The sequence below is a fragment of the Trichomycterus rosablanca genome, chromosome 19 (assembly GCF_030014385.1).
Source record: "Trichomycterus rosablanca isolate fTriRos1 chromosome 19, fTriRos1.hap1, whole genome shotgun sequence".
NCBI lineage: Eukaryota > Metazoa > Chordata > Actinopteri > Siluriformes > Trichomycteridae > Trichomycterus > Trichomycterus rosablanca.
Genome location: NC_086006.1, coordinates 15,268,808 through 15,294,003, shown reverse-complemented (window position 1 = coordinate 15,294,003; position 25,196 = coordinate 15,268,808). Strand labels below are relative to the sequence as shown.

At 38.2% G+C, this 25,196-nt stretch overlaps 1 protein-coding gene across 1 annotated transcript in view; it reads right to left on the bottom strand.

Moving 5' to 3' along the window:
* chl1a (cell adhesion molecule L1-like a) overlaps nt 1-25,196 on the bottom strand; it is an 84,580-nt gene that overhangs the window by 36,837 nt on the left and 22,547 nt on the right. The window contains 4 exon segments of the mRNA XM_063015003.1: nt 42-164; nt 277-470; nt 7,061-7,169; nt 9,775-9,916. Of these exon segments, the coding sequence (XP_062871073.1) occupies nt 42-164; nt 277-470; nt 7,061-7,169; nt 9,775-9,856 (508 nt within the window). The 5' untranslated portion in view covers nt 9,857-9,916.

Genomic DNA, 25,196 nt, shown 5'->3' with positions numbered 1-25,196 from the left:
TGATTGAATATTGAACTCTGGAGTGATAGTAAAAGACTTACTTATAGTCATCCAGTAGAGCTGAAGAGGTGGTATGCCTTTAGGGGGGTTGCATTCCAAAATCACAGAATCTCCCTCATTAATGTACAGTGGTTCTATCCTTTCTTTTGGAAACTTTGGTGGAACTTTTTAACAAGTACAAAAACATCAAAAAGCAATGTTAATTGAGTTCTACCGATCACCAATCAGCCATCTGTTTAATTAGAAGTAAATAGAAATTTATGGAGCACGTCTTACCTGGCACAATGAATTCAGATTCCTCTGATATTGCCGTTCCCAGTTTGTTGGAGACATAACATCTGTATTTGCCCTGATATTCTGCAAGGTATTTGTTGTTGTTTGGAATCACAAAACTTCCACTGTTCTCATATTTTATGAGTCTGGAGTGCTCGTGTGGATTAAATTCCTGGCCATTCTTGGTCCAGCGAAACCTGTTTAATCCAGAATAGAGAAAGTTTACAAAACCTAATCAATATGTATGTTATTCAGTATGGAATTAGTTATGCATATACACCGATCAGCCATAACATTAATACCACCTCCTTGTTTCTACACACATTGTCCATTTTAGCAGCTTTATATCGGTCCCACAATTACTGACTGTAGTCCATCTGTTTCTCTGCATACATTGTTAGCCCCCTTTCATGCTGTTCTTCAATGGTCAGGACCCCCACAGGACCACTACAGAGTAGGTATTATTTAGGTGGTGGATCATTCTCAGTACAGCAGTGACACTGACATAGTGGTGGTGTGTTAGTGTGTGTTGTGCTGGTATGAGATAAGACACAGCAATGCTGATGGAGTTTTTAAACACCTCACTGTCACTGCTGGACTGAGAATAGTCCACCAACCAAAAATGTCTAGCCAACAGTGCCCCGTGGGCAGCGTTCTGTGACCACTGATGAAGGTCTAGAAGATGACCAACTCAAACAGCAGCAATAGATGCGCTTGTAAAGTCTCTGACGGTATTTAAAAACTCCAGCAGCGTTGCTGTGTCTGATCCACTCATACCAGCACAACACACACTAACAGACAACCACCATGTCATTGTCACTGCAGTGCTGAGAATGATCCACCACCTAATTAATACCTACTCTGTAGTGGTCCTGTGGGGGTCCTGACCATTAAAGAACAGGGTGAAAGCAGGCTAAAAAGGTATGTAAAGAAACAGGTGGACTACAGTGAGTAATTGTAGAACTACAAAGTGCTTCTATATGATAAGTGGAGCTGATAAAATGGACAGTGAGTGTAGAAAGCAGACATGCCAAGTTGCAAAAACTCATTTCAGGGAGGTACCCCCGGTCCTCGACCCCAACCCCCCAAGCCCAAAAAAATAAAAAATAAAAAAATAAAAAAAATAAAAAAAGAGAAGCTAAAAAACCTCTCGCACACACCAAAGGATATGGGTGATAACAGAACTTTTAGGAGCTGCTAACTGAGCTACTAAGCTAACTGTTCGCGTCACAAACACGTTAATGTGTAGTACATAGTGCACTAGATAGTGTGAAAGATAATAGATTTATGTTCCCTACATAGTGCACTAGATTGTATATTAGAAAATAATTTATGTTCCTTACTTAGTGCACTAGATAGTGTACTACATAATAGACTTATGTTTCTTACATAATGCTTTAGGTAGTGTATTAGTTAACGGATTTAGGTTCCCTACATAGTGCACTAAATTGTATATCAGATAACGCATTTATGTTCCCTACATAGTGCATTAGATAGTATTTTAGATATGAATTTATGTTCCCTACGTAGTGCACTAGATAGTGAATTAGACAATTGGTTTATGTTCCCTACACAGTGCACTAGATTGTGGACCAGATCACGGATTTATGTTCCCTTCATAGTGCACTAGATAGTGTACTAGATAACGCATTCATGTTCACTACATAGTGCACTAGAAAGTATAACTAGATGATGATTTGTGTTCCTTACATAGTGCACTAGATAGTGTATTACATTATTAATTATGTTCCCTACATAGTGAACTAAATTGTATATCAGATAACGGATTTATGTTTCCTACATATTGCACTAGACAGTATATTAGACAATTGATTTATGTTCCCTACACAGTGCACTAGATTGTATATCAGATAACGGATTTAATACGCGTGCGCGTGTGTGTGTGCGCTCTTGGCCGCTCGTTCTAGATTCCGGGAGATTTTATCTGACTTGTGGGCATCAGGGAGCCACTATGTATATGCGGGAGACTCCCGGAACTTCCGGGAGACTTGGGATGTCTGAGAAAGGAGTGTAGGAGGTGGTTTTAATGTTATGGATGATCAGTATACATAAAATGGTCACATTTGGAAACTGAAAGGTGTGGGGAAGTTCGTTTTGTCTATCAGGTCTTATTAAATGTACTGAACTGGCTAGTGAATAATGAAGATGAGCATTACCTTTGTACATGCATGCAAAGGAAGATGTGCAGCAGAGCTAATATAGCACTATGTGCAGTATGTGACCACTCATTATTTGGTTTGCATTTTTCAGTCACCTCTTGCTTATCGGTTATTTAAAATGTATTGTTTGCTTTTCAACTTTGTGAACAGTTTGGGGAGGTCATTTTTTGTTGCAGTCATGGTACGATATGTTTGATATGAATACATTTCTGTGGCTGGCGCAGGGCACTGATTCAAACAACACAAAACACCTTTAGGATGAATTGGAATGCTTATTGCACCTTGCTTATTGCAGGCCTTCTCATCCAACATCAGTGCTAGATCTTACAAATGGCCTTAACTCTTTAGACAGGATTCCAAATAAAGTCCAGACTGGACTACTAGTCTGGTCCTATATTATTATTTTCAATGCATTTTTCTCCTGATTTTTTTGCACATCCAATTTTCACCCAATTGCGTTATGCTTCCTCTCTACTGGTGCTGACCCCCGCCCCGATTGAGGAGAGCGAACTGACACACGCCCCCTCTGACTCGTGTGCAGTAGGCGAGTTCATATGTGGATCAGCCTTGTGCACGAAGAGCCACACCCTGACATCATCAATCAGCCAGCAGAGGTCGTAATTGGATTAGTTATGAGGTAACTATCCAGCTCCCTCCCTGGATGAACAACAGCCAAACGTTGTTCATATAGCCGCCCAGCCCAGCCGGATGGCAGAGCTGAGATTTTATACGATGCATTTAAAATCCCAGCTCTGGTGTGCTAGCGTATTTTACCACTGCACCACCTGAGCGGCCAGGTCCTATATTATTACCATCCCATTCATTGTTTCCCCTTACTGACTTACTATAGCTGCCCTTGCCATAATTTAAACACAAATGCTTGGTTTCAAAGCCGACAGACCAGACTCCACCTATCTAAAAGGACAGTTTAAACCTGCTCTGTATTGTAATGTTTGAGAGACAATAATGTCTGAACTTTGCCCATCCCTAAAGCCTCAAGGAAAACAATCTTCTTTATACTGGAACCCAGGTAGAAAAATGAACTTCCTGTGGCTAACTAAATGGCTAAGTCTTATTCTTCAAATGACAACACTTCATTCAGTAGTTAGTTGAGCAAAGAACAAACAAAAAAATACCAAGAGTTAAGCTGTCTTAAGGTCACTTTTGTTACTCCTAACAGGGTGTTTATGTAAAGCTGTGCTTAAACTGTTGCCTTCTTGTACAACTGTGAAGTGTTATTTTCAGTGTGTAAGTGTCAAAAACAACCCCATTATTTTACATTAGACTAAAATATATGCAGTTTCATGGGACCATGGAACACATTAACAGGTTTACCATACATCCTTATGGGAAAAAAAGTACCTTAAAACTCGATGCCTTTTAAACTCAACGCCACTCCCAGAACCAACTGACGTTGAGTTTCTAGGTACCACTGTACCAGTGGCGGCTGCTGGTCTTTCAAAGAGGGGAAGCTCATTGTCGGCTTACATCATAAGATTTGTCAATTTATTTATACATAAATTCTGCCCTCCGTTCCTTTAAAAAAAAAAAGGCCTGTGATCCTATCGAAGAAATGGGTTGCAGTTTGTCTTTCGACTTCACTCGCAAAATCCGCGATGGGACTGAAGCTCCCAGTGATTAAGTGACGGTGTAGATCTCAAAATAGCTGTCAATCAAAACGGGATTCAGCCTTTCGACTGATCCTCCAATCATCTTGCAGAAGCTCAGCGTCCAGACCCGCCCACAGCTCCATTCACCCCCAGAGACGCTCAGCGTCCGGGGGCGGGACAAAATCGTGGCATTTATCCAATGACCGGCGAGTTCGAAGCAATGAAAAAAAAATGTTCCATGCAGTCCCGTTGAAGTGACTAGACGCTCAGCTTCTACGGGCAAATGCATTGACGCTGCGGGAATGTATGAGAAGTTAACAAAATCAAGTCAGTCGATTTGTGATAAGTAGCTGATTCTGAACAAACTCGTCTTCGAGATGAACGTGTTCTAACGCATTTGTAGTCCATGAAATGTTAACACAACTGTACATATTTGACCATTTAATTTTTGACATTTTAGGGGAAGCTGAGCTTCCCTTGCAGTCTTAGAGAAATCGCCACTGCACTGTACTTATCCAAGGCATAACAATAATGTGCCTACAGAGCTAAGAAAAGAAAGGCAAAAGTAATAACTACAATTAATAAACGGTCAAAAGTAAAATAGCTAATAAACAAAAAAGAAACTAAACCATAAGATACAGCTCATAGTGGTCAAACTCACAGAAAGCACAGAAAGTCATGTATTTGCTCCACAGTGATATAATCATAAAATTTGGATTTGGATTTCAACATCATGTTTTACACTCTTTGGTTACATTTTATGACAGACATGGTAGCTACTCGTTACACAAGATTCATCAGTTCAGGTTATATTGAACACAGTCATGGACAATTTAGTGTCTCCAGTTCACCTCACTTGCATGTCTTTGGACTGTGGGAGGAAACCGAAGCACCTGGAGAAAACACACCTGGGGATTGAAGCCAGGACCTTTTTGCTGTGAGGCGACAGTGCTACTCACTTAGCCACCATGCCATCCAAAACAAACAAGTAAAAAAGAAATATAGATAAGCGGAGTTTCCATTAGAGCCAGCTACTCAATCCACCAGCAACTGACAACCCAAGTTCTGGAGAAAGGGCATGAAAAAAGATTTCAGAAGAGAATGCTGGCAAAAGGCAATATCATAAACAGCTGAGTCATAAGACCGGTATGTAAAGGGCCCCTTAATGCCCCTCTCTGCCTATTATGGCATTACAGATGGGCATGTTACACAAATGGCTCTTACTGGCTCATATGGCAGGTTGGCTTGTTACACAAACAAATGCAAGCATCTGAGAAAAGTGTAAACAGCATGCAGTAAACCAACCAGAACCTTTATGAAACTCATTACTTGGTCAAACAGGAACACCAGACAAAAACCAGGAAGAACATGGATAACAAAACAGCACAGATTTAGAGCATGTAAACCAAGCAAACCTCTTGGAAACGGAAAATCCTTCTTTAAAAGACCAGAAACCAAAACACAAACAAAGTAACATAATATACAGAGTTATTCCTTCAGTTAGGAATGCATAGAACAGTACATCTGTGAAACAAAACAACCACTTCAAAAGCTCATGTCCCAACACAATAAGGTAAATTCCTAAGGTCATGACACGTCTGTCTAGCTACACCCGAAGAAGAAAAAACTGATGACAACAATGTACACGATGTACACATTCTGGACAAAAAGACAACTGGTTAAATAGAATAGTATGGCTATCTGTGTCAAACATAGAAACAGGTCAAACACCACCTATCACCTACTTACAATGCCATGCTGACTTTTAACCCAGATGTGTGAGTCCGGTTTACACCTCCGGATGCTGGTCACAAATTTGACTCACAATTTCAAGTTTCTCAGTGTTCAGTTTAACTGATGCGTCTTAAATCAAATTGTGTAGGAAAACATCATGATTAAGTAACAGGTCCAGTTGCTAGGAATTACTGTCTCAAAAATCTGGTGATTTTTGTGATGCAGTAATATATTTATTAATGCAACCAATTACAGTGGTACCTTGAAACTCAACGTCAATTGGTTCTGGGAGTGGCATTGAGTTTAGAAGACGTTGAGTTTCAAGGTATTTTTTTCCATAAGGATGTATAGGAAACCTGTTAATGCGTTCCATGGTCCCTTGGAACTGCATATATTTTGTATGCATAATAATGGGGTTGTTTTTGACACTTATACACTGATAAAAAAATATAATAGAAAACCTGAAAAATCAATGAAAAATACAATAAAACCTGCACTTTACTTTTATTCCTTTATTGTTTCCATATGCTTCTTAATCGTGGAGATGCTTGATCTATGCTTGATCGAAATATCGTATTCTGTTCTGTAAAGACACATTCACATGAGAAGCAGCAAAAAAGCGTTTGCGCTGACTGTGCCATTATTTCCTATGAAGTGTCCCGGTGCACAAAGCTTAACGTGACTTATTGTACTAAAACAACGAGCAAGGAATTTCATTAGTGGAGAGAACTTATGAGCAGTAATAATTAAGAGAGGTTTAGTGTTTCTGTGACGTTCTTTTAATACATTAAGTCACGTTAAGCTTTTTTTTTTACAATAAGTATTTTAGACTCTCAAAAAAGCTGATTACTTAGAACCCCGAGCTATAACACAAGTTTAAAAGTGAAACAGGAGGAAAAATCCAGCTGAACACAGATACATGTGGAGCTTTCAGAGTGGATTTGATGGTTATTCCACACAAATGCAGATTCGTCTCATATGCGCACTTTGATGGCGTTTTACTGCACCTCTCAGTCCAAGCGCTGAACAAAGCGGCTGTCCATTGTTAATTTGAAATTAAATAAATAAAACTAAAACAAGCTGAACACGTTGAGTTTAAGGGAAACGTTGAGTTTAAGGGGACAAATTTCTCGACGAAATAGATTTTGAGTTAAGGGGACGTCAAGTTACAAGGTATCACTGTAATAATCGCATTATTTTAAAACAATCTATAAAGAGCTTATAGTTTTGTTAAAAGTTGCAACCAGTACTAGTTATACTTACGTTGGTTTTGGATTTCCTTTGGCTTCACATGTTAAAGTGAAATTATCATCAAATGACAAGGCAACGATAGTTTTTGGAGACTGAGCTGTGATTGTTGGTAGTTGCTCCACTGCAGAAGAAAAAATATAAAGTTTAAAAAATAAATTGCATAAATAAAAAAAAACACAAGTTCAGATTAGAGCAGGTCAGGTATGCTTTTGGGTTCATCACTGGTATAATTTATAGAAATGATAAACACATTCTGCATAAACTCATAACACAATTTAAACAAAACTTTATTTTCTATTATTCACAGTACAGATTAGAAAAAAACAAGTATTGAAGCTTCTAGGGCAGAACATACTGTAGATCAGAATGGATGCCATAAACACAATACTGGCACCTGAAATGTCTGATATGTAATATGTAACATATTTCTCACATCTACATGTACATGTACTATAGTGCAATACAAAAAGTGCAATATATAATATATTATTCATATTTTCATGTACACCAACGAGGCATAACATTATGACCACTGACAGGTGAAGTGAATGACACTGATTATCTCTTCATCACAGCACCTGTTAGTGGGTGGAATATATTAGGCAGCAAGTGAACATTTTATCCTCAAAGTTGATGTGTTAGAAGCAGGAAAAATGGACAAGCGTAAGGATTTGAGCGAGTTTAACAAGGGCCAAATTGTGATGGCTAGACGACTGCGTCAGAGCATCTCCAAAACTGCAGCTCTTGTGGGGTGTTCCTGGTCTGCAGTGGTCAGTATCTATCAAAAGTGGTCCAAGGAAGGAACAAGGGTGGCCAAGGCTCATTGATGCACGTGGGGAGTGAAGGCTGGCCAGTGTGGTTCAATCCAACAGATGAGCTACTGTAGCTCAAATTGCTGAAGAAGTTAATGCTGGTTCTGATAGAAAAAATACACAGTGCATCACAGTTGCTGGGCTGTTTTGGCAGCAATAGGGGGACCAACACAATATTAGGAAGGTGATCATAATGTTAAGCCAGATCGGTGTATATATTATATTCATGATAATATAAGTACATCACTTGTTTTTTAAAGGAATCCTTTTAGTGTAAGTAACCACACACGGTGTGCAATTTCTGTTTTTCACTTAGTTGCCTTTTTTGTTTTACCACATTTTTAATTTCCCCAAGGGGATCAATAAAGTTTTGTATGATCTTATAAAAAATTGTACTTTAGTCAGAGTGGATTGTCTTTTTTGTATTAATATTCATAAAAGCTTAATTTTGGCAAGAAACTAGGTAGCTAAAACAGCTAAAGACATTTGGTGCAAAGAAGCAGGACACACTGCACAGGACAACAGCCTGTTGCACATTATGCAACTCTGTATTATAATTATAATGTACTGTTACCACTGATGGTGTTCAACAAATAATATTGTTTAAGAACCGGTTCAAGGGCCAGAAGAAATTTACTTAAGGGCTAGATCTGGCCCTCAGGCTGCTATGTGAGTACTCTTCTTCTTTTAAGTGTACTTGGCCTGTAAAAAGCAAACACAAATTCCGGATCTGCTTTTCTTAGGAAAGATTAGGTGAACCATGTTCCTATTAAAACTTATTTACTCACTTTATTTAAAAGCAATACATAGTGGCGCAGTGGATAGCACTGTCGCTGTTAGAGCAGGTCAGGTATGCTTTTGGGTTCATCACTGATGAATAATAATTAATAATAATAATAATAATAATAATAATAATAATAATAATAATAATAATAATAATAATAATAATAATAATAATAATAATAATATAACATTGATATACTACTATTACTAAATATAACCGTAATATACTACTAATAATAATAATATTAACAATAACATAAAAATAATATAATAATAATAATATAATAATAACAATAATATAATAAAAATAATAATATAATAATAATAATATAACAATAATATACTACTAGTAGTACTAATAATATAATAATAATAATAATATAACAAAAATATACCACTACTAATAATAATATATTAATAATAACAATACAATATAAAAAATAATAATATAATAATAATATAATAATATTATATAACAATAATATAATAAAATAATATAATAATAATAATAATAACAATAATAATAATAATATAACTGCACTGACTCACAAAAAAAGGTAAACACATTCTGCTTAAACTCAATTTTCTGCTTAAACACACATTTTCTATTACAGTATTACAGTACAGATTAGAAAAGAAACAAGGATGTAAGCTTTCAAGGCAGGGCTGTTTACTTAGATCAGAATGGGTGCCATAAACACAATACTGGCACCTGAAATGTCTGATGGGACCCAATAAAAGATTGTACTTTAGTTAGAGTGGATTGTCTTGAAATTTCTGGATCTGGTTTGTTTGTGTGAACCATGTTCCCATCAGAACTCATTTACTTATTTTATTTTAAAAGCAATACACAGTTAAACAGTGGATAGCACTCGCTGTTTGAGCAGGTCAGATATGCTTTTGTGTTTATCACTGATATAATGTACTTTACTGACTCTTTCATAAAAAAAGATAAACACATTGCCTGTTTGACTTCTTATTGTTTGATCAGTGTAAGTATGGGGATTCACGATTATCTGATTGTCCTAAAGATGTCCTAAATTCATCCTGTCTGATGATTTTGCATAAAAAAAATAAAAATAAAAATAACAAATACAGTAACTACCTAGAAGATATTGAAAAATGCCTTACCTTCAGATGGAATATTAAAGCTATACACAGAAGATAAGAAGGTCAGAAGGAGTGCCACACCAAGGCCCCTGAGGCCCCTCATTCCATTAACCTGATGTGAGCAATGATTCCCATTAACTGCTTGGCTAATATCTCACAAGATCTATATGGGGAAAAAAAATAAAGCAACAACAATTAATCATGGAATTATTTTTGCAGGGAATGTTCAGCTAAGGTGATTCTCTAATTATTATTTTATTTGTGGAAATCAGAAAAATCAATCAAGATTCATATTAAAATCTTCAACACATTACACAGATCATACAAAAAGAAGATACTTTTCAATCTAAAGTCATTGCTTAAAGACATTAAAAAGTGTAGCCTTAAAAATAAAAGAGGAAGAAGAAACAACTAGTAAGACATAATTTTAAGAAAATGCACACAGCTGCTGCTCAGGTGGCGCAGCGGTAAAACGCTCTAGCACACCAGAGCTTACATTTGTCTCATTGGTTCGAAACTTAGCTCTGCCATCAGACTGGGCTGGGCGGCTGTATGAACAACGATAGGTTTGTTGTTCATACAGGGTAGGGAGCCAAATAGGGACCTCATAACTGATGCAATTACGACCTCTGCTGGCTGATTGATGGTACACAGTGTCGAGGAATATTGCTTTTATCAGGGTGTGGCTCCCCGTACACAAAGCTGATCCACATATGAACGCGACACACATGTCGAAGGGGGCGTGTGACAGTCTCGTTCACCTCAATCAGCAGTGGGGATCAGCATCAGTAGAGAGGAAGCGCAATGCAATTGGGTAATTGAATACGACTAGATTGGCAGGAAAATTGGAAAAAAAATGCACACAGCTGTTACGTTTGCTTTAGATATTTTAGATTAAAAAAAAACAATAAATGCACTATTTATGCAAGATAAGTCATTAAAAATAACCAAGTAACCAAGTATATGAGCTTGGAAAAATAAATAATAATCAATAAATAAATATCAAGAACAACAAAATTACATATAACAAATTTTGTTTCTAATAAACCTGTTCATTCATTCATCCATTTTTTTTCTTCCTCTTCTACTTATTCTTCTTTTTCTTCTTCTTATTATTATGCATTAATGGTTTTTAATATTATTAATAGTCATAATCTGGGTAATAATACAGGGTCTTGTAAATCAGAAATTTGGGAATCAGTTTATTTTGGGGTGCTGTAAACAAAAATGATCTATCAAATTCTGCACCTAAATTTGTTAGAATCAAAACAAAAAGAAATCACAATCAAGGCTACACATTTTAAACTATGTTGTCTAACTCAAATGGTTTCTATTTTCATATGACACCGTATTTAATATTTCAGTTTTAAATACATTATTACAACTAAGTTTGGTAGATTGTGTGGATCATAATTGGTTTTGTTAATTAAGACATTTAATTAAAATATAATCAAATGTTATTTTTTTTTACAAAAAAGGGAGGCATGGTGGCTTGGTGGGTTGCCTCACTGCAAGAAGATCCTGGATTTGATTCCCAGGTGGCATGGTCTGGGTCCTTTCTTTGTATAATTTGCATATTCTCCTCAGGTTTGTGTGGGTTGCCTCCAGGAGCTCCGGTTTCCTCCCACAGCCCAAAGGACAATTAGAGATACTGTACAAAATTACTTATGACTGTGTTTGACATTAAATTTGAACTGATGAATCTTGTGTAACCAGTAACTACCTGCCCTGTCATGAATGCAACCAAAGTGCAAAGTATGACTAATAAACCCAGGGCAGCATGGTGGCTAAGTGGGTAGCACTGTCGCCTCACAGCAAGAAGGTCCTGTGTTCGATCCCCAGGTGGGGCGGTCTGGGCCTTTTCTGTGTGGAGCTTGCATGTTCTCCTCCCACAGTCCAAAGACATGTAAGTTTCTGTCATGAATGTAACCAAAGTGTGTAAAACATGATGTTAAAATCCTAATAAATAACATTTAATTAAAGTTACAGCTTTTTAGTATTTTAAAAAGGGCGGCATGGTGGCTTGGTGGTTAGCACAGTCGCCTCACAGCAAGAAGGTCCTGGATTTGATTTCCAGGTGGCACCGTCTGGGTCCTTTCTTTGTATAATTTGCATATTCTCCCCAGGTTTGTGGGTTTCCTCCTACAGCCCAAAGGACAATTAGAGATACTGTACAAATCACCTGTGACGATGTTTTACATTAAATTTGAACTGATGAATAATGTATGATATTTGATATATATTGTGATAATGTATGATATTTTAATATAATTATACTGTATATATAAATATATATATACTGTATATACTGATCAGTCATAACATTAAAACCACCTCTTGGTTTCTACACTCACTGTCCATTTGATCAGCTCCACTTACCATATAGAAGCACTTTGTAATTCTATAATTACTGACTGTAGTCCATCTGTTTCTCTACATATCTTTTAGCCTGCTTTCACCCTGTTCTTCAATGGTCAGGACCCCCACTGGACCACCACAGAGCAAGTATTATTTGGGTGATGGATCATTCTCAGCACTGAAGTGACACTGACATGTTGATGCTGATGTATTAGTGTGTGTTGTGCTGGTATGAGTGGATCAGACACAGCAGCGTTGCTGGAGTTTTTAAATACAGTGCCCACTCACTGTCCACTCTATTAGACACTCCTACCTAGTTGGTCCACCTTTTAGATGTAAAGTCAGAGACGATCGCTCATCTATTGTTGCTGTTTGAGTTGGTCGTCACAGGACACTGCCTACGGGGCGCTGTTGGCTGGATATTTGTGGTTGATGTACTATTTTCATTCCAGCAGTGACAGTGAGGTGTTTAAAAACTTCAGCAGCACTGCTGTGACTGATCCACTCTTACCAGCACAACACACACTAACACACCACCACCATGTCAGTGTCACTGCAGTGCTGAGAATGATCCACCACCCAAATAATATCTACTCTGTGGTGGTCCTGTGGGGGTCCTGGCCATTGAAGAACAGCATGAAAGGAGGCTAACAAAGCATGCAGAGAAACAGATAGACTACAGTCAGTAATTGTAGCACTACAAAGTGCTTCTATATGGTAAGTGGAGCCAATAAAATAGACAATGCGTAGAAACAAGGAGGTGGTTTTAATGTTATAACTGATCGGTATATATATATATATATATATATATATATATATATATATATATATATATATATATATCTTTTTGACATTTGTTATGTAATATATTGCCCTAATATTTATTGCCCTAAATGAATAAATGAATGTGTAGTGGTTTTTCAATTGTCTGATACATAGTAAACCAAAACTGAGCAGCAGTGAACATGCCAGAGGCTCATTCCACACAAGCTCATTCATACTTAAAACTCACGCAACACAGGACCCACTTGCCAGGTCAAAATATCAACAGCTTAGATTAACCCTCAGGGCTAGATGTTTTAAACTGTTTGCACCAGTTTTCAGGCTCAGTTTAGCTGCATTTCATGCAAAATAATGTACATTAAAAGACACATATTTCAACCTTCTCTCTTATACATATGAGAGTATTTTCAAAAATGATGTTGGTATTGAAAATTGGGCTCACTATATAGTTTGAGGTTTGGGTAATTCGCAGTAGTAAATTTGCACATAATTTCTTTCATCTTTTGCCAGTTTCTGCACTTAACAACTTATTAGTTTTTAGTTGCTTCATCAATTTTCTCCTTAATGTTTATTTGTTCTGACAGGAGTGTCTTTATTCCAAATTACTTAATTTATTAACATATGTATGTCTTTGTTACATTTCACAGCAGCTTTGAAACTCTGTGCCTTAAGCAACATGCCATGCAGTTAGTAGTTAGTCTGAATGAAAGTTGCATGATGAGCTACAGCTCTAGTAAATTAAATGATAATGCCAAATGAAACGTGGCCTTATTACCTTATTACAACAATAAGTTTTAGGAATATTGAAGCTTAAATTGCCATACTTGTGCCAGTAAAATAGGTTTTGATATCAGCAGCAGAGTGGGTAATGTCTGTCAAGTGTAAAGAGATCCAGCTATTATTCAGCTATTATTATTCTATCCAATAAATTCTGTATCATGGTGTTACATTTTTACACATAAATTTAGCAGAACCAAAACTATAAGTAAAAATACGCAATCTAGGCCACAGATTTTAAGCTACATTTTCTAACTCAAAGGTTTCTATTCTTAGATGACACTGTATTTCATATTACATAACATTATGACCACCTTCCTAATATTGTTTTGGTCCCCCTTTTGCTGACAAAACAGCCCTGACCCGTCAAGGCATGGACTCCACTAGACCCCTGAAGGTGTGCTGTGGTATCTGGCACCATAATGTTAGCAGCAGATCCTTGAAATCCTGTAAGTTGCGAGGTGAAGCCTCCATGGATTGAACTTTTTTGTCCAGCACATCACACAGATGCTCGATTGGATTGAGATCTGATGAATTTGGAGGCCAAGTCAACACCTGAACCGTTTTTGCTTTATGGTAGGGCGCATTATCCTGCTGAAAGAGGCCACAGCCATCAGGGAATACTGTTTCCATGAAAGGATGTACGTGGTCTGCAACAATGCTTAGGTAGGTGATACGTGACAAAGTAACATTCACATGGATGGCAGGACCCAAGATTTCCCAGCAGAACATTGCCCAATACGCAACAAACTGTGATGCACTGTGTATTCTGACACCTTTCTATCAGAACCAGCATTAACTTCTTCAGCAATTTGAGCTACAGTAGCTCGTCTGTTGGATCAGACCACATGGGCCAGCCTTCACTCCCCACGTGCATCAATGAGCCTTGGTCACCCATGACCCTTGATCCACTTTTGATAGATACTGACCACTGCAGACTGGGAACACCCCACAAGAGCTGCAGTTTTGGAGATGCTCTGACCCAGTCTGACCCTCAAATCCTTATGCTTGTCCATTTTTTCTGCTTCTAACAAATCTCTTCATCACGGCACCTGTTAGTGGGTGGGATATATTAGGCAGCAAGTCACCTAAAATGTGCTTTGATTTTGAGAATCCATTACTGGTTGGAGACAAGAAGCAGCTCGCGATTACACGTTTCTGAGGGGGCAAGTGCTAGTCTCCACGACCAGCATGGGGGTGGTGGAATTGGCAGAGAATTTGCAATAGGGAATTTTAATTGCCTAGTTTGTGATAGTTTGAAAGAAAAAAATGGGATTAAGTGACATGACTTGTGAAAGCCTATGATCTGCAGACATGGGAAAGAATGTTAAGGTAGAGTAAAATGCACTCTTTACTGGCTGGTCGGGGCACCGGCACAAAGGGTCAAATCAAATAAAATCAAAACCAAACTAAAGTTTATTTGTCACATACACATAGTCATACACAGTACAACTGGCAGTGAAATGCTTTTGTAACTGCTCAGCCACATTAGACTGTAAAAAGTGTGGAAAATTAAAATAGAAGTTTAAAATATAATAAAAATAGAGGCAATTTGTGCAAGAGTTGTGCAAGAACTGAACATAATAACATAAGAACTGAACATAATACTGAACATTTATTTATTAGGATTTTAACATCATGTTCAATGTAACACAGTCATGGACAATTTTGTTTCTCCAATTCACCTCACTTGCATGTCTTTGGACTGTGAGGGGAAACCGGAGCTCCCACCCCACCTGGGGATCAAACCCAAGACCTTCTTGCTATGAGGCGACAGTGCTACTCACTGAGCCAAAGTGCTGCATAATACTGAACATAATATTGTCTAACTGACTGGTTTCATATAAGATATAATTTCACGGGCCAGCGGGGGCAGAAGGATTTAAAATAGAACAACTGTACTGCTCACAAATGAGCTTTTTTCGCTGCAATAAGATGCTGCTTCCACCTGGGGGTGATAAACCCGATATGAGACGACAAACACCCGTGTGTTGGAAATGGAAGCAGTGTTTTCACTGCTGATGTAACGATTTCTAATTATTTATTCTTTCTGTGCGGCCCGGTAATAAATGATTCACTGACCGGTACCGGTCCACGGCCCGGTGGTTGGGGACCACTGGTCTAACACTGGTCTTTTGTACTGGTGTACAAAATAAGTCTAAAAAGGGTGAATGATAACGGAATAGTATAGCATGGCTCTCTGTATGCAGCTGGTGAAAAGAAGTGGCTGTCAAATGCATGGAGGGGGTATGTGATAGAAAATCAAAATTCCGAGAATTCCAAATCAATACTTGTCCCTTAAAAGTGTATGTAAAGTTATTACTTTAATCGGCGGTATACACTTCACTTACTTTTTTAAACTTGTTATTAAAAATTGCCCTAAATCCAACAATAAAAAAGTAATGTACTTACTTTAAAAAGGCTATCATGTAGTATCCCCAACAAAATCCCTCACAGGACCGGAGAAGTAACAGAAAGCTTGTACCATAATAAACACATGTCCACGCTCTGACGTGCCCTACTAAGCCACTCAGCCTCTCTCTCTCTCACTCTCTCGTTCTCTACACACACGCACACACAAACACACACCTCCAACACGCCCCACTGCTTCAGCAAAGTACTAAATGAGATTCACAGAGGAGACGTCAGCTTAGCCTTTCCCTAGGCTAGGAGAGTCCTTAAGCTGAGGAGAGTCCAACTAAGCCATTTCTTCCACTATTTAAAGAAAGGCCCAGAAAGTGATGACATTCCAAAGTGTCAAGTAAGCAAAGTCAAGAGCACTTGATTTTTAAGCAAATATGCTCAAGGTTTGATGGTGCAGTAGGTGGAATGAGTGCCACACAGTATTATAAGGACCTGGTGTTATAACCATTCCTTTCTAGAATTGTTTGTAAATAGTTGTGTATGTATTCTGTACAATTTTCCCATGTATTACTTTATTCCTTTTTACAGGGACAGTGTTAGCCTAGTGGGTAGAGATTTGGGCCATCAACTGAAAGGTTGAGAGTTTGAATCCCAGCTCTGCCATGCAGCCACTGTTGGTCCCTTGAGCAAGGCTCTTAACCCTCTTTGCTCCAGAGGCAACGTACAATAACTGACCCTGCGTCCTGACCCCAGCTTCCAAACAAGCTGGGATAACATTAAAACCACCTCCTTGTTTCTACTACACTGTCCATGTTATTAGCTCCACTTACCATATAGAAGCACATTGTAGTTCTACAATTACTGACTGTAGTCCATCTGTTTCTCTGCATGCTTTGTTAGCCCCCTTTAATGCTGTTCTTCAATGGTCATGACTCTTTCAGGACCACTACAGAGTAGGTATTATTTGGGTGGTGGATCATTCTCAGCACTGCAGTGACATTGACATGGTGGTGGTGTGTTAGTGTGTGTTGTGCTGGTGTGAGTGAATAAGACACAGCAGCGCTGCTGGAGTTTTTAAACACCTCACTGTCACTGCTGGACTGAGAATAGTCCACCAACCAAAAACATCCAGCCAACAGCACCATGTGGGCAGCGTTCTGTGACCACTGATGAAGGTCTAGAGGATGACCAACTCAAACAGCAACAATAGATGAGCGATCGTCTCTGACTTTACATCTACAAGGTGGACCAACTAGGTAGGAGTGTCCAGTGATAATAGAGTGAACAGTAAGTGGACACAGTATGTAAAAACTCCAGCAGCGCTGCTGTGTCTGATCCACTCATACCAGCACAACACACATGAACACACCACCATCATGTCAGTGTCACTGCAGTGCTGAGAATGATCCACCACCTAAATAATACCTGCTCTGTAGTGGTCCTGACCATTGAAGAACAGGGTGAAAGCATGCTAAAAAGATATGTAGAGAAACAGATGGACTACAGTCAGTAATTGTAGAACTACAAAATGCTTCTATATGGTAAGTGGAGCTGATAAAATGGACAGTGAGTGTAGAAACAAGGAGGTGGTTTTAATGTTATGGCTGATCAGTGTATATGACAAATAAAGACATTCTAGGTACATTGTATTTTTCCCATCTTCCCACCTGAAGGTGGATTGGCTACATTATCCATCGATATCAAAAGTGAATGTGCAAGTGTGTTACCCTATAACAGATGGGTTCCATGTCAAAGGTGTGTTCCTGTCTTTGTGCCCAGTGTGTCTGGGTGTCACCTGATCCTTAACATAATAAAATGCTTATTGAAAACAATTATAAAATAAAGATCTTTTATGATCAGATAAAAGCAGATGGTAATGTTAGATGGTTATGTTACTGTATTGTTTTACCCTGCAGTGTATAAATGTGTATGAAGAGTATTAGACCAATTAAGCCTATAATATTATTTAGAATTCTTCTTTACTGGCCTCAGGGAAGTGCACTGTGTTCTTTTATCTACAGTATAATACATTTACACATTTAAAAAGTGGAAATGCATTCGATTGATCCATTCTTATGTGAGATTTGAAAAACGTTTTCTTCTTATGAATGAGCTTTGTTGTCTTACCAGCATCTGTCTACGTAAAGGATTTTTGAAAGAATGTGTGTTTTTGTATTAATATAATGTATTAAATAATTAACAAAGCCTTTACAACAAACACTACAGTAACTAGTAGTGCCAGGAAAGAGAACACAAAAGGGAATGAGATATTCTGTTGGTTCCCCTTTTGCTGCCAAAACAGCCCTGACCCGTCGAGGCATGGACTCCACTAGAATCCTGAAGGTGTGTTGTGGTATCTGGCACCAAGATGTTAGCAGCAGATCCTTTAACTCCTGTAAGTTGCGAGGTGGGGCCTCCATGGATCGGACTTGTTTGTCCAGCACATTCAACAGATGCTCCTTTGGATTAAGTTCTGGGGAATTTGGAGGCCAATTCAACACCTCAAACTCGTTGTTGTGCTCCTCAAACCATTCCTGAACCATTTTTGTGGTAGGGCGCATTATCCTGCTGAAAGAGGCCACAGCCATCAGGGAATATCGTTTCCATGGGTGCATCAGTAAGCCTTGGCTGCCCATGACCCTGTCGCCGGTTTACCACTGTTCCTTCCTTGGCCCACTTTTGATAGATACTGACCACTGCAGACCGGGAACACCCCACAACAGCTGCAGTTTAGGAGATGCTTTGACCCAGTCGTCTAGCCATCACAATTTGGTCCTTGTCAAAGTCATTCAAATCCTTACCCTTGCCCATTTTCCCTGCTTCTAACACATCAACTTTGAGGATAAAATGTTCACTTGGTGCCTAATATTTCTGGCACTTTGAGATTTGTACACAAATGTAAAGTGCATTACAAATTAAATGTATTATTATTATTATTATTATTAATATATCCCACTTACTAACAGGTGCCGTGATATAGAGAATCAGTGTTTTTCACTTCACCTGTCAGTGGTCATAATGTTTAATATCTTTAAGTCTTTAATATCTAAATTTGATGGCTTAAATGTTCACAAAGTCATGTTGTGTACCATGTGGAGAATGTTAAAAATGCATATCTACCCCTCAGCATTAATAGCGCCTTTACAGATGTGCAAGTTAACCATGCCATTGGCGATAAAGCACCACAGTACTGACATTTTCTGACGTTTTCTTTTGAACTTGAACAGTTGGAATGTGTCTTTTCTTTCTCTACCCAAAGAACACATCAGACCACAGCACACATTATCACTTTGCATCAGTACATCTTAGATTAGCTTATGTGAGGTGTAAAGTCAGGTTTAAATGTACGTCATGTCACATTCTTTTTTGAGTCTGAACAAACTGAACAACTAACAAGTTAAATTGATTTAATTCACAATTCATGATTGAACTTTTTTTGCCAAAAGCTGAGTGGATAGTTGCTGTTAATACTTAGTAGAATGATGCAGCTCTAAATTTAAAAAGTGCTGTTGTTAGAAAAAAATATTTCATCAAGACATCAGACTCTGTGGTCATATTATTATCTCATTTATAAAACAAAACAAATTCCAAAAAGTTGGGCCAGTATGTAAAATGCAATAAAAACAGAAAGCAGAGATAAGAAGAGTTTCTCTATGTACAATCACAAGGAATTTAGAGATTTTACTCTCTAAAAATCTAGTGCCCATGGCTAAGATTTAAATAATCTAAAGAAAATCTCTATGTGTAACCAAAAAATCACTACAGTGGTACCTTGTACTTCGACATCCCCTAAACTCGAAATCTTTGAAACTCGAACCCCTTTGTGTCATGTCAATGTGCCCTTAATGAAATCGCTAAATTATACGGTATTCCAAGATCAAGCATGTGCACAATTAAGAAGCATAAGAAAACAATAAGTAAAGGTTTTCTTCAATTGTATTTCAGTGTGTTTTTATATTATATTTGTGTTATTTTCAGTAATACACTGATCAGCCATAACATTAAAACCACCCCCTTGTTTCTACACTCACTGTCCATTTTATCAGCTCCACTTACCATATAGAAGCACTTTGTAGTTCTATAGTTACTGACTGTAGTCCATCTGTTTTTCTGCATGCTTTTTTTGCCTGCTTTCACCCTGTTCCTTAATGGTCAGGACCACCACAGAGCAGGTATTATTTAGGTGGTGGATCATTCTCAGCACTGCAGTGACGCTGACATGGTGGTGGTGTGTTAGTGTGTTGTGCTGGTATGAGTGGATAAGACACAGCAGCGCTGATGGAGTTTTAAAATACCATGTTTACTCACTGTCCACTCACTGTCCACTCTATTAGACACTCCTGCCTAGTTGGTCCACCTTGTAGATGTAAAGTCAGAGACGATCGCTCATCTATTGCTGCTGTTTGAGTTGGTAATCTTCTAGACCTTCATGAGTGGTCACAGGACACTGCCTACGCGGCACTGTTGGCTGGATATTTTTGGTTGGTGGACTATTCTCAGTCCAGCAGTGACAGTGAGGTGTTTAAAAACTCCATCAGCGCTGCTGTGTTTTATCCACTCATACCAGCACAACACACACTAACACACCACCACCATGTCAGTGTCACTGCAGTGCTGAGAATAATCCAACACCCAAATAATACCTACTCTGTGGTGGTCCTGACCAACGAAGAACAGCATGAAAGGGGGCTAACAAAGCATGCAGAGAAACAGATGGACTACAGTCAGTAATTGTAGAACTACAAAGTGCTTCTATATGGTAAGTAGAGCTGATAAAATGGACAATGTGTGTAGAAACAAGGAGGTGGTTTTAATGTTATGGCTGATCAGTGAATAAGCATCAAAAACAACCCCATTATTTAACATTAGCCTAAAATATATGCAGTTCCATGGACCATGGAACGCATTAACAAGATTTTTATGGAAAAAAATACCTTGAAACTCAACGCCTTTTAAACTGGATGCCACTAACAGAACCAATTGACAGCGAGTTTCAAGGTACCACTGTATTTGCAGCAGCAGAATCTTGGCAATGTCTTTTTCAGGGATGCCTCTGCTTGTTTCAGCAAGATAATGCCTAGCCTTGTTCTGAACATGTTACAACAGCATGGCTTTGTAGTTAGGTAGTACAGGTGCACTTGTATTCAGAACTTTTAATGTTAAATCTATATATCTTAAATAAGTAAGTATTACTATTAATACTAATATTAATGATAACATTGATACTGGTATTATTAATATTAATACTGGCATTAATTTGTGTTGGGTTAAATCATACAGAATTTAAGGACAAAGCAGTGATAGATAAGTGAACAAGCAATCAGAAGGTTGCTAGTTCCTTACCTTAGTAGCCCTTACTGACAAGTTGCCACTGTCAGGCCCCAAAGCCAGGCCTTAACTGTTTGCCCAATAATTGGTCATAACTGTCACTTTGGATAAAAGCGTCTGCCAAAAGCTATAAATGTAAATCTTGAGGTTGAGTTGTTTTGTAATGATGCGACAAATTAAAACAACCCAAGTAACAGTTTTGAAATGATGTTTCAGTTTCAGATAACCTATTTAGATGTTTTGGAACGCTGAATCAGAATAAAATTACCCACTGTATCAGTTTTAGAATGACGTATCGGATCAAAATAACCCATTTAGTTTTGAAATGAGCTTTCTTTGTTCTTCTCTAACTTTAACAAATGAATACACAAATGCAAAGGAAAGTGTGATCTGAACTTTATCCAAATTATCATGATAAAGAAACACTGAACATTTCTTTTTTTTTATTTTTATTTATGCATTTTCTCCCCATTTTAGCGTAGTAAATTTGTCTTCCGCTGCTGGGGGATCCCTGATTGCAGTCGAGGTGAGTATATTGCTGCTCACGCCTCCTCTGACTCAGAGGAGCCCTTAGCAGAACCCTTTTTCGCCTATGCACTCTGCACAGGCGCCTCTCTAACTGCCAATCAGGGTCCTTACAAAGCGTTTGACCCCACCCACATAGTCCGGTCATCCTGCCCTAGCAGAACCGTGTCTGCTGCAGGCACTGCCAATTATGCCCGCTAGATGGCGCCCAGCCGACTGGTGGCAAGGCCGAGTTTCGAACCGAGGAGTTCCGAATCTCGGTGCTGGTGTGCTAGCGGAATATCTCGCTGCGCCACCTGGGCGTCTACATTACTTTTAGTACAGTTGTATTGTATGCCACTATTAAACACATTGAATACATTTCGGGCTGAAAAATATATGTGAGCCCTTATAACATTCTGATACGATAACCTTTAGCAGCAGTAATTTTTCCTGTAGCGTAGAATCAGACTTAAACAACAGTAAGAGGAAAAACCAGAACACATGAACACTCATGCCACAGCATCTAAATAGGGTTAAGATCTGGGTTAAAAATTGAATCCTGGGGACCTGTGTTTGATCCTCTGCAAACACTCCACAATTCTTCTAATTCTTTCAAGGTCCTATTTGTTTTGGTTCACAGGTAATTTCAGATAAAGATTTCTGCCTTTATTATGTGAAAGCACATTCACACCTCTACTATATGCTCAGATTTCCAATTCCATCTCAGTAATTTTATTACTGAACTTCTAAAGTGATTTTTATAGATAATTACATATTTCAGCCTACACTAGTCAATTTTCTTAATAAAATCACATTTTCAGTACATAAATGCTGAAATCCTAAAAATCAATATGTTTCTTTAAGCTGTAAAATTAATGTACAACTCAAGTTGTGACAGTTGGTAAAATAAAATAGATCTTCAAAAATGTTTAGCACTTTAGCACTTTTATATTTTCGCTGGAAACAGTGAGGGTGGGAGTAGTAATTGGTCGTGTCTGAGAGACTGAGTGAGAGCTTATAGTCTGGATTTAGCGCCATCTGATTTTCCCCTTTTTGGACCGCTAAAAGAAGCTTTAAGGGGAAGATGATTGTCATGTGATGATAATGTGAAAGCAGTGGTGCATCAGTGGCTACGCGCTCAACCAAAGTTGGTACGACGCTGGGTAAAATGCATCGGAAGGTGACTATGTAATTTAATAAATAGATTTTTAAAAAGTGTGGAAACTTTTTGAAGAACCCTCATATGTGTAAATATACTTGCTAATTACACATTTGATGCCTGCAACTGAACCACTCCAACAAGAATGGTATTTAAAGGGCTGCATACATCACCGTTCATAAGACGCAAAGGCTGTCTGATTAAAGGGACCACCACTGACAGCCATTAGCACCTCTATGATCCCTGATAATTGTTAGCGGCAGGACAGATGGACATAATTCTGTAGGACATTACAGTATGTTGGAACAAGGAAAAATGTAGTCTAGGAACACTGTGACATGTAAAGATAAAGAAATGAAACACATGTTGCTGTCATGCTTAGGTATTAAAGAAGTATTAATAAAAACCTTAGTTGTTTATTAGGATTATATGTTTCCAAGCTTTGCAAACATTTGCGTAAGTAAATAGCCCAACAGTTTAAGAACAACTTTTCTGCCATACTTCTGTGTTGAATGTAATCACTGGGCTACACTATGCAAGGGTACAAGCTCAACTGAGATGGACTGATGTCAAGTTTTTGTTTACATTCTTTCTACTGTTCCAGCATTTTCAAAATTGGGAATATACTACAAAGAACATGCAGCTGCCCGCCGGGTTTTCAACCAACCTAAACACTACCACATCATCCCACTGCTGCGTTCTCTTCACTGGCTTTCTATAGCTGCCCACATTCAGTTTAAAACCATGATGCTCACCTACAAAGCCAAAAATGGACCAGCCCCAAGCTATTTTCAAGAACTAATACTGTAAAAAAGTGCTCTGTACAATCAACCTCCAAGCCACTAGTCTCGCTCGCCTTGATCCTCCACCCTGAACTCGGGGAAGACGTGCATCAAGGCTCTTCTTTGTACCAGCACCCAAGTGGCGGAACGAACTTCCCCTGTCTGTCTGAACATCTGAATCTCTCACTGTGTTTACATTTTCTGCATCTAGCAGACGCTTTTGTCCAAACAGTACTGTGACAGTATACAATCTAAGCAACTGAGGGTAAAGGGCCTTGCTCAAGAGCCCAACAGTGCCAACCTTCTGATAACTGAAAGCACATTAACACCTCTGCTATATCTCCATTGTTCAAACCTCCAATTCCATCTCAGTAATTTTATTACTGTACTTGTTCTTTCTTTAGATAATTACATAGTTCAGCCTACACTACTCAATGCTCTTCATAAAAATCACATTTTCAGTACATAAATGCTGAAATCCTGTAGCTTAACCACTTGGCTTAAAAAGATGATTAAAAACCCACCTCTTTACTAAGCACTTAAGCTGAGAACTAACATGCACTTACTACTGTTGTCATTTATTTCTTATTTATTTCTATAAAAAAGCCTTCGTTCTAACAGGGTTTAAGCAAATTTGTATCCTTGGACTGTTGTCTACATAAACTAGAGTAGGGAAATGTTTACTGTGAAAGCACTTCTGTATGTTGCTCTGGATAAGAGCATCTGCTAAAGGCTGAAAATGTAAATGAAAATGTAAATCTACTTATGTTAACTTTATTTTTAACACATAGCTGTCATCACATAAATCTTAAACTATGTTAAAGGTATTTTATGTTTTAATTTCATACAAAACATTGCTCATATTAATAGAATAAAGATTAGATATACATCACTTGACAAAAAAAAACTAACAATAGTAATGCCGTTAAACCTGGGGTCAATGTGTAATCCATGGCTAAGCACTGAACAGTAGTTCAGGATTTACATATATAATTGAAAGGAAGAGACTTTTAAATAACGCCTGCCTTGAAGTGAGTCAACTTCCTAGAACGGAAAATGTGATTGTACTCACTGATGGGAGGTGCATTAGAAAAAGAATACAAGCAGTATGTGCCCAAACACGCTTAAAAGAGACTGGGGATTATCACAAGCATGCAGAGCCATGGCTGCACAGTGTAAAGAATCGACAGGTCAGAGAAGGTGCAACAAGCCCAGTCTGATCATACAGCAGTTACAGTAATTATTGGTTTGTCACTGAGAGTTGACGCACAGGTATTTACAGGTTTAAGCCCTATATTTATTTAATCATATTCCCATGGATGATGTAACCTTATAGAGTATGTAACATTTCTGTAGTGTTGTAAAAAGTAAGGAACAGAGTACTT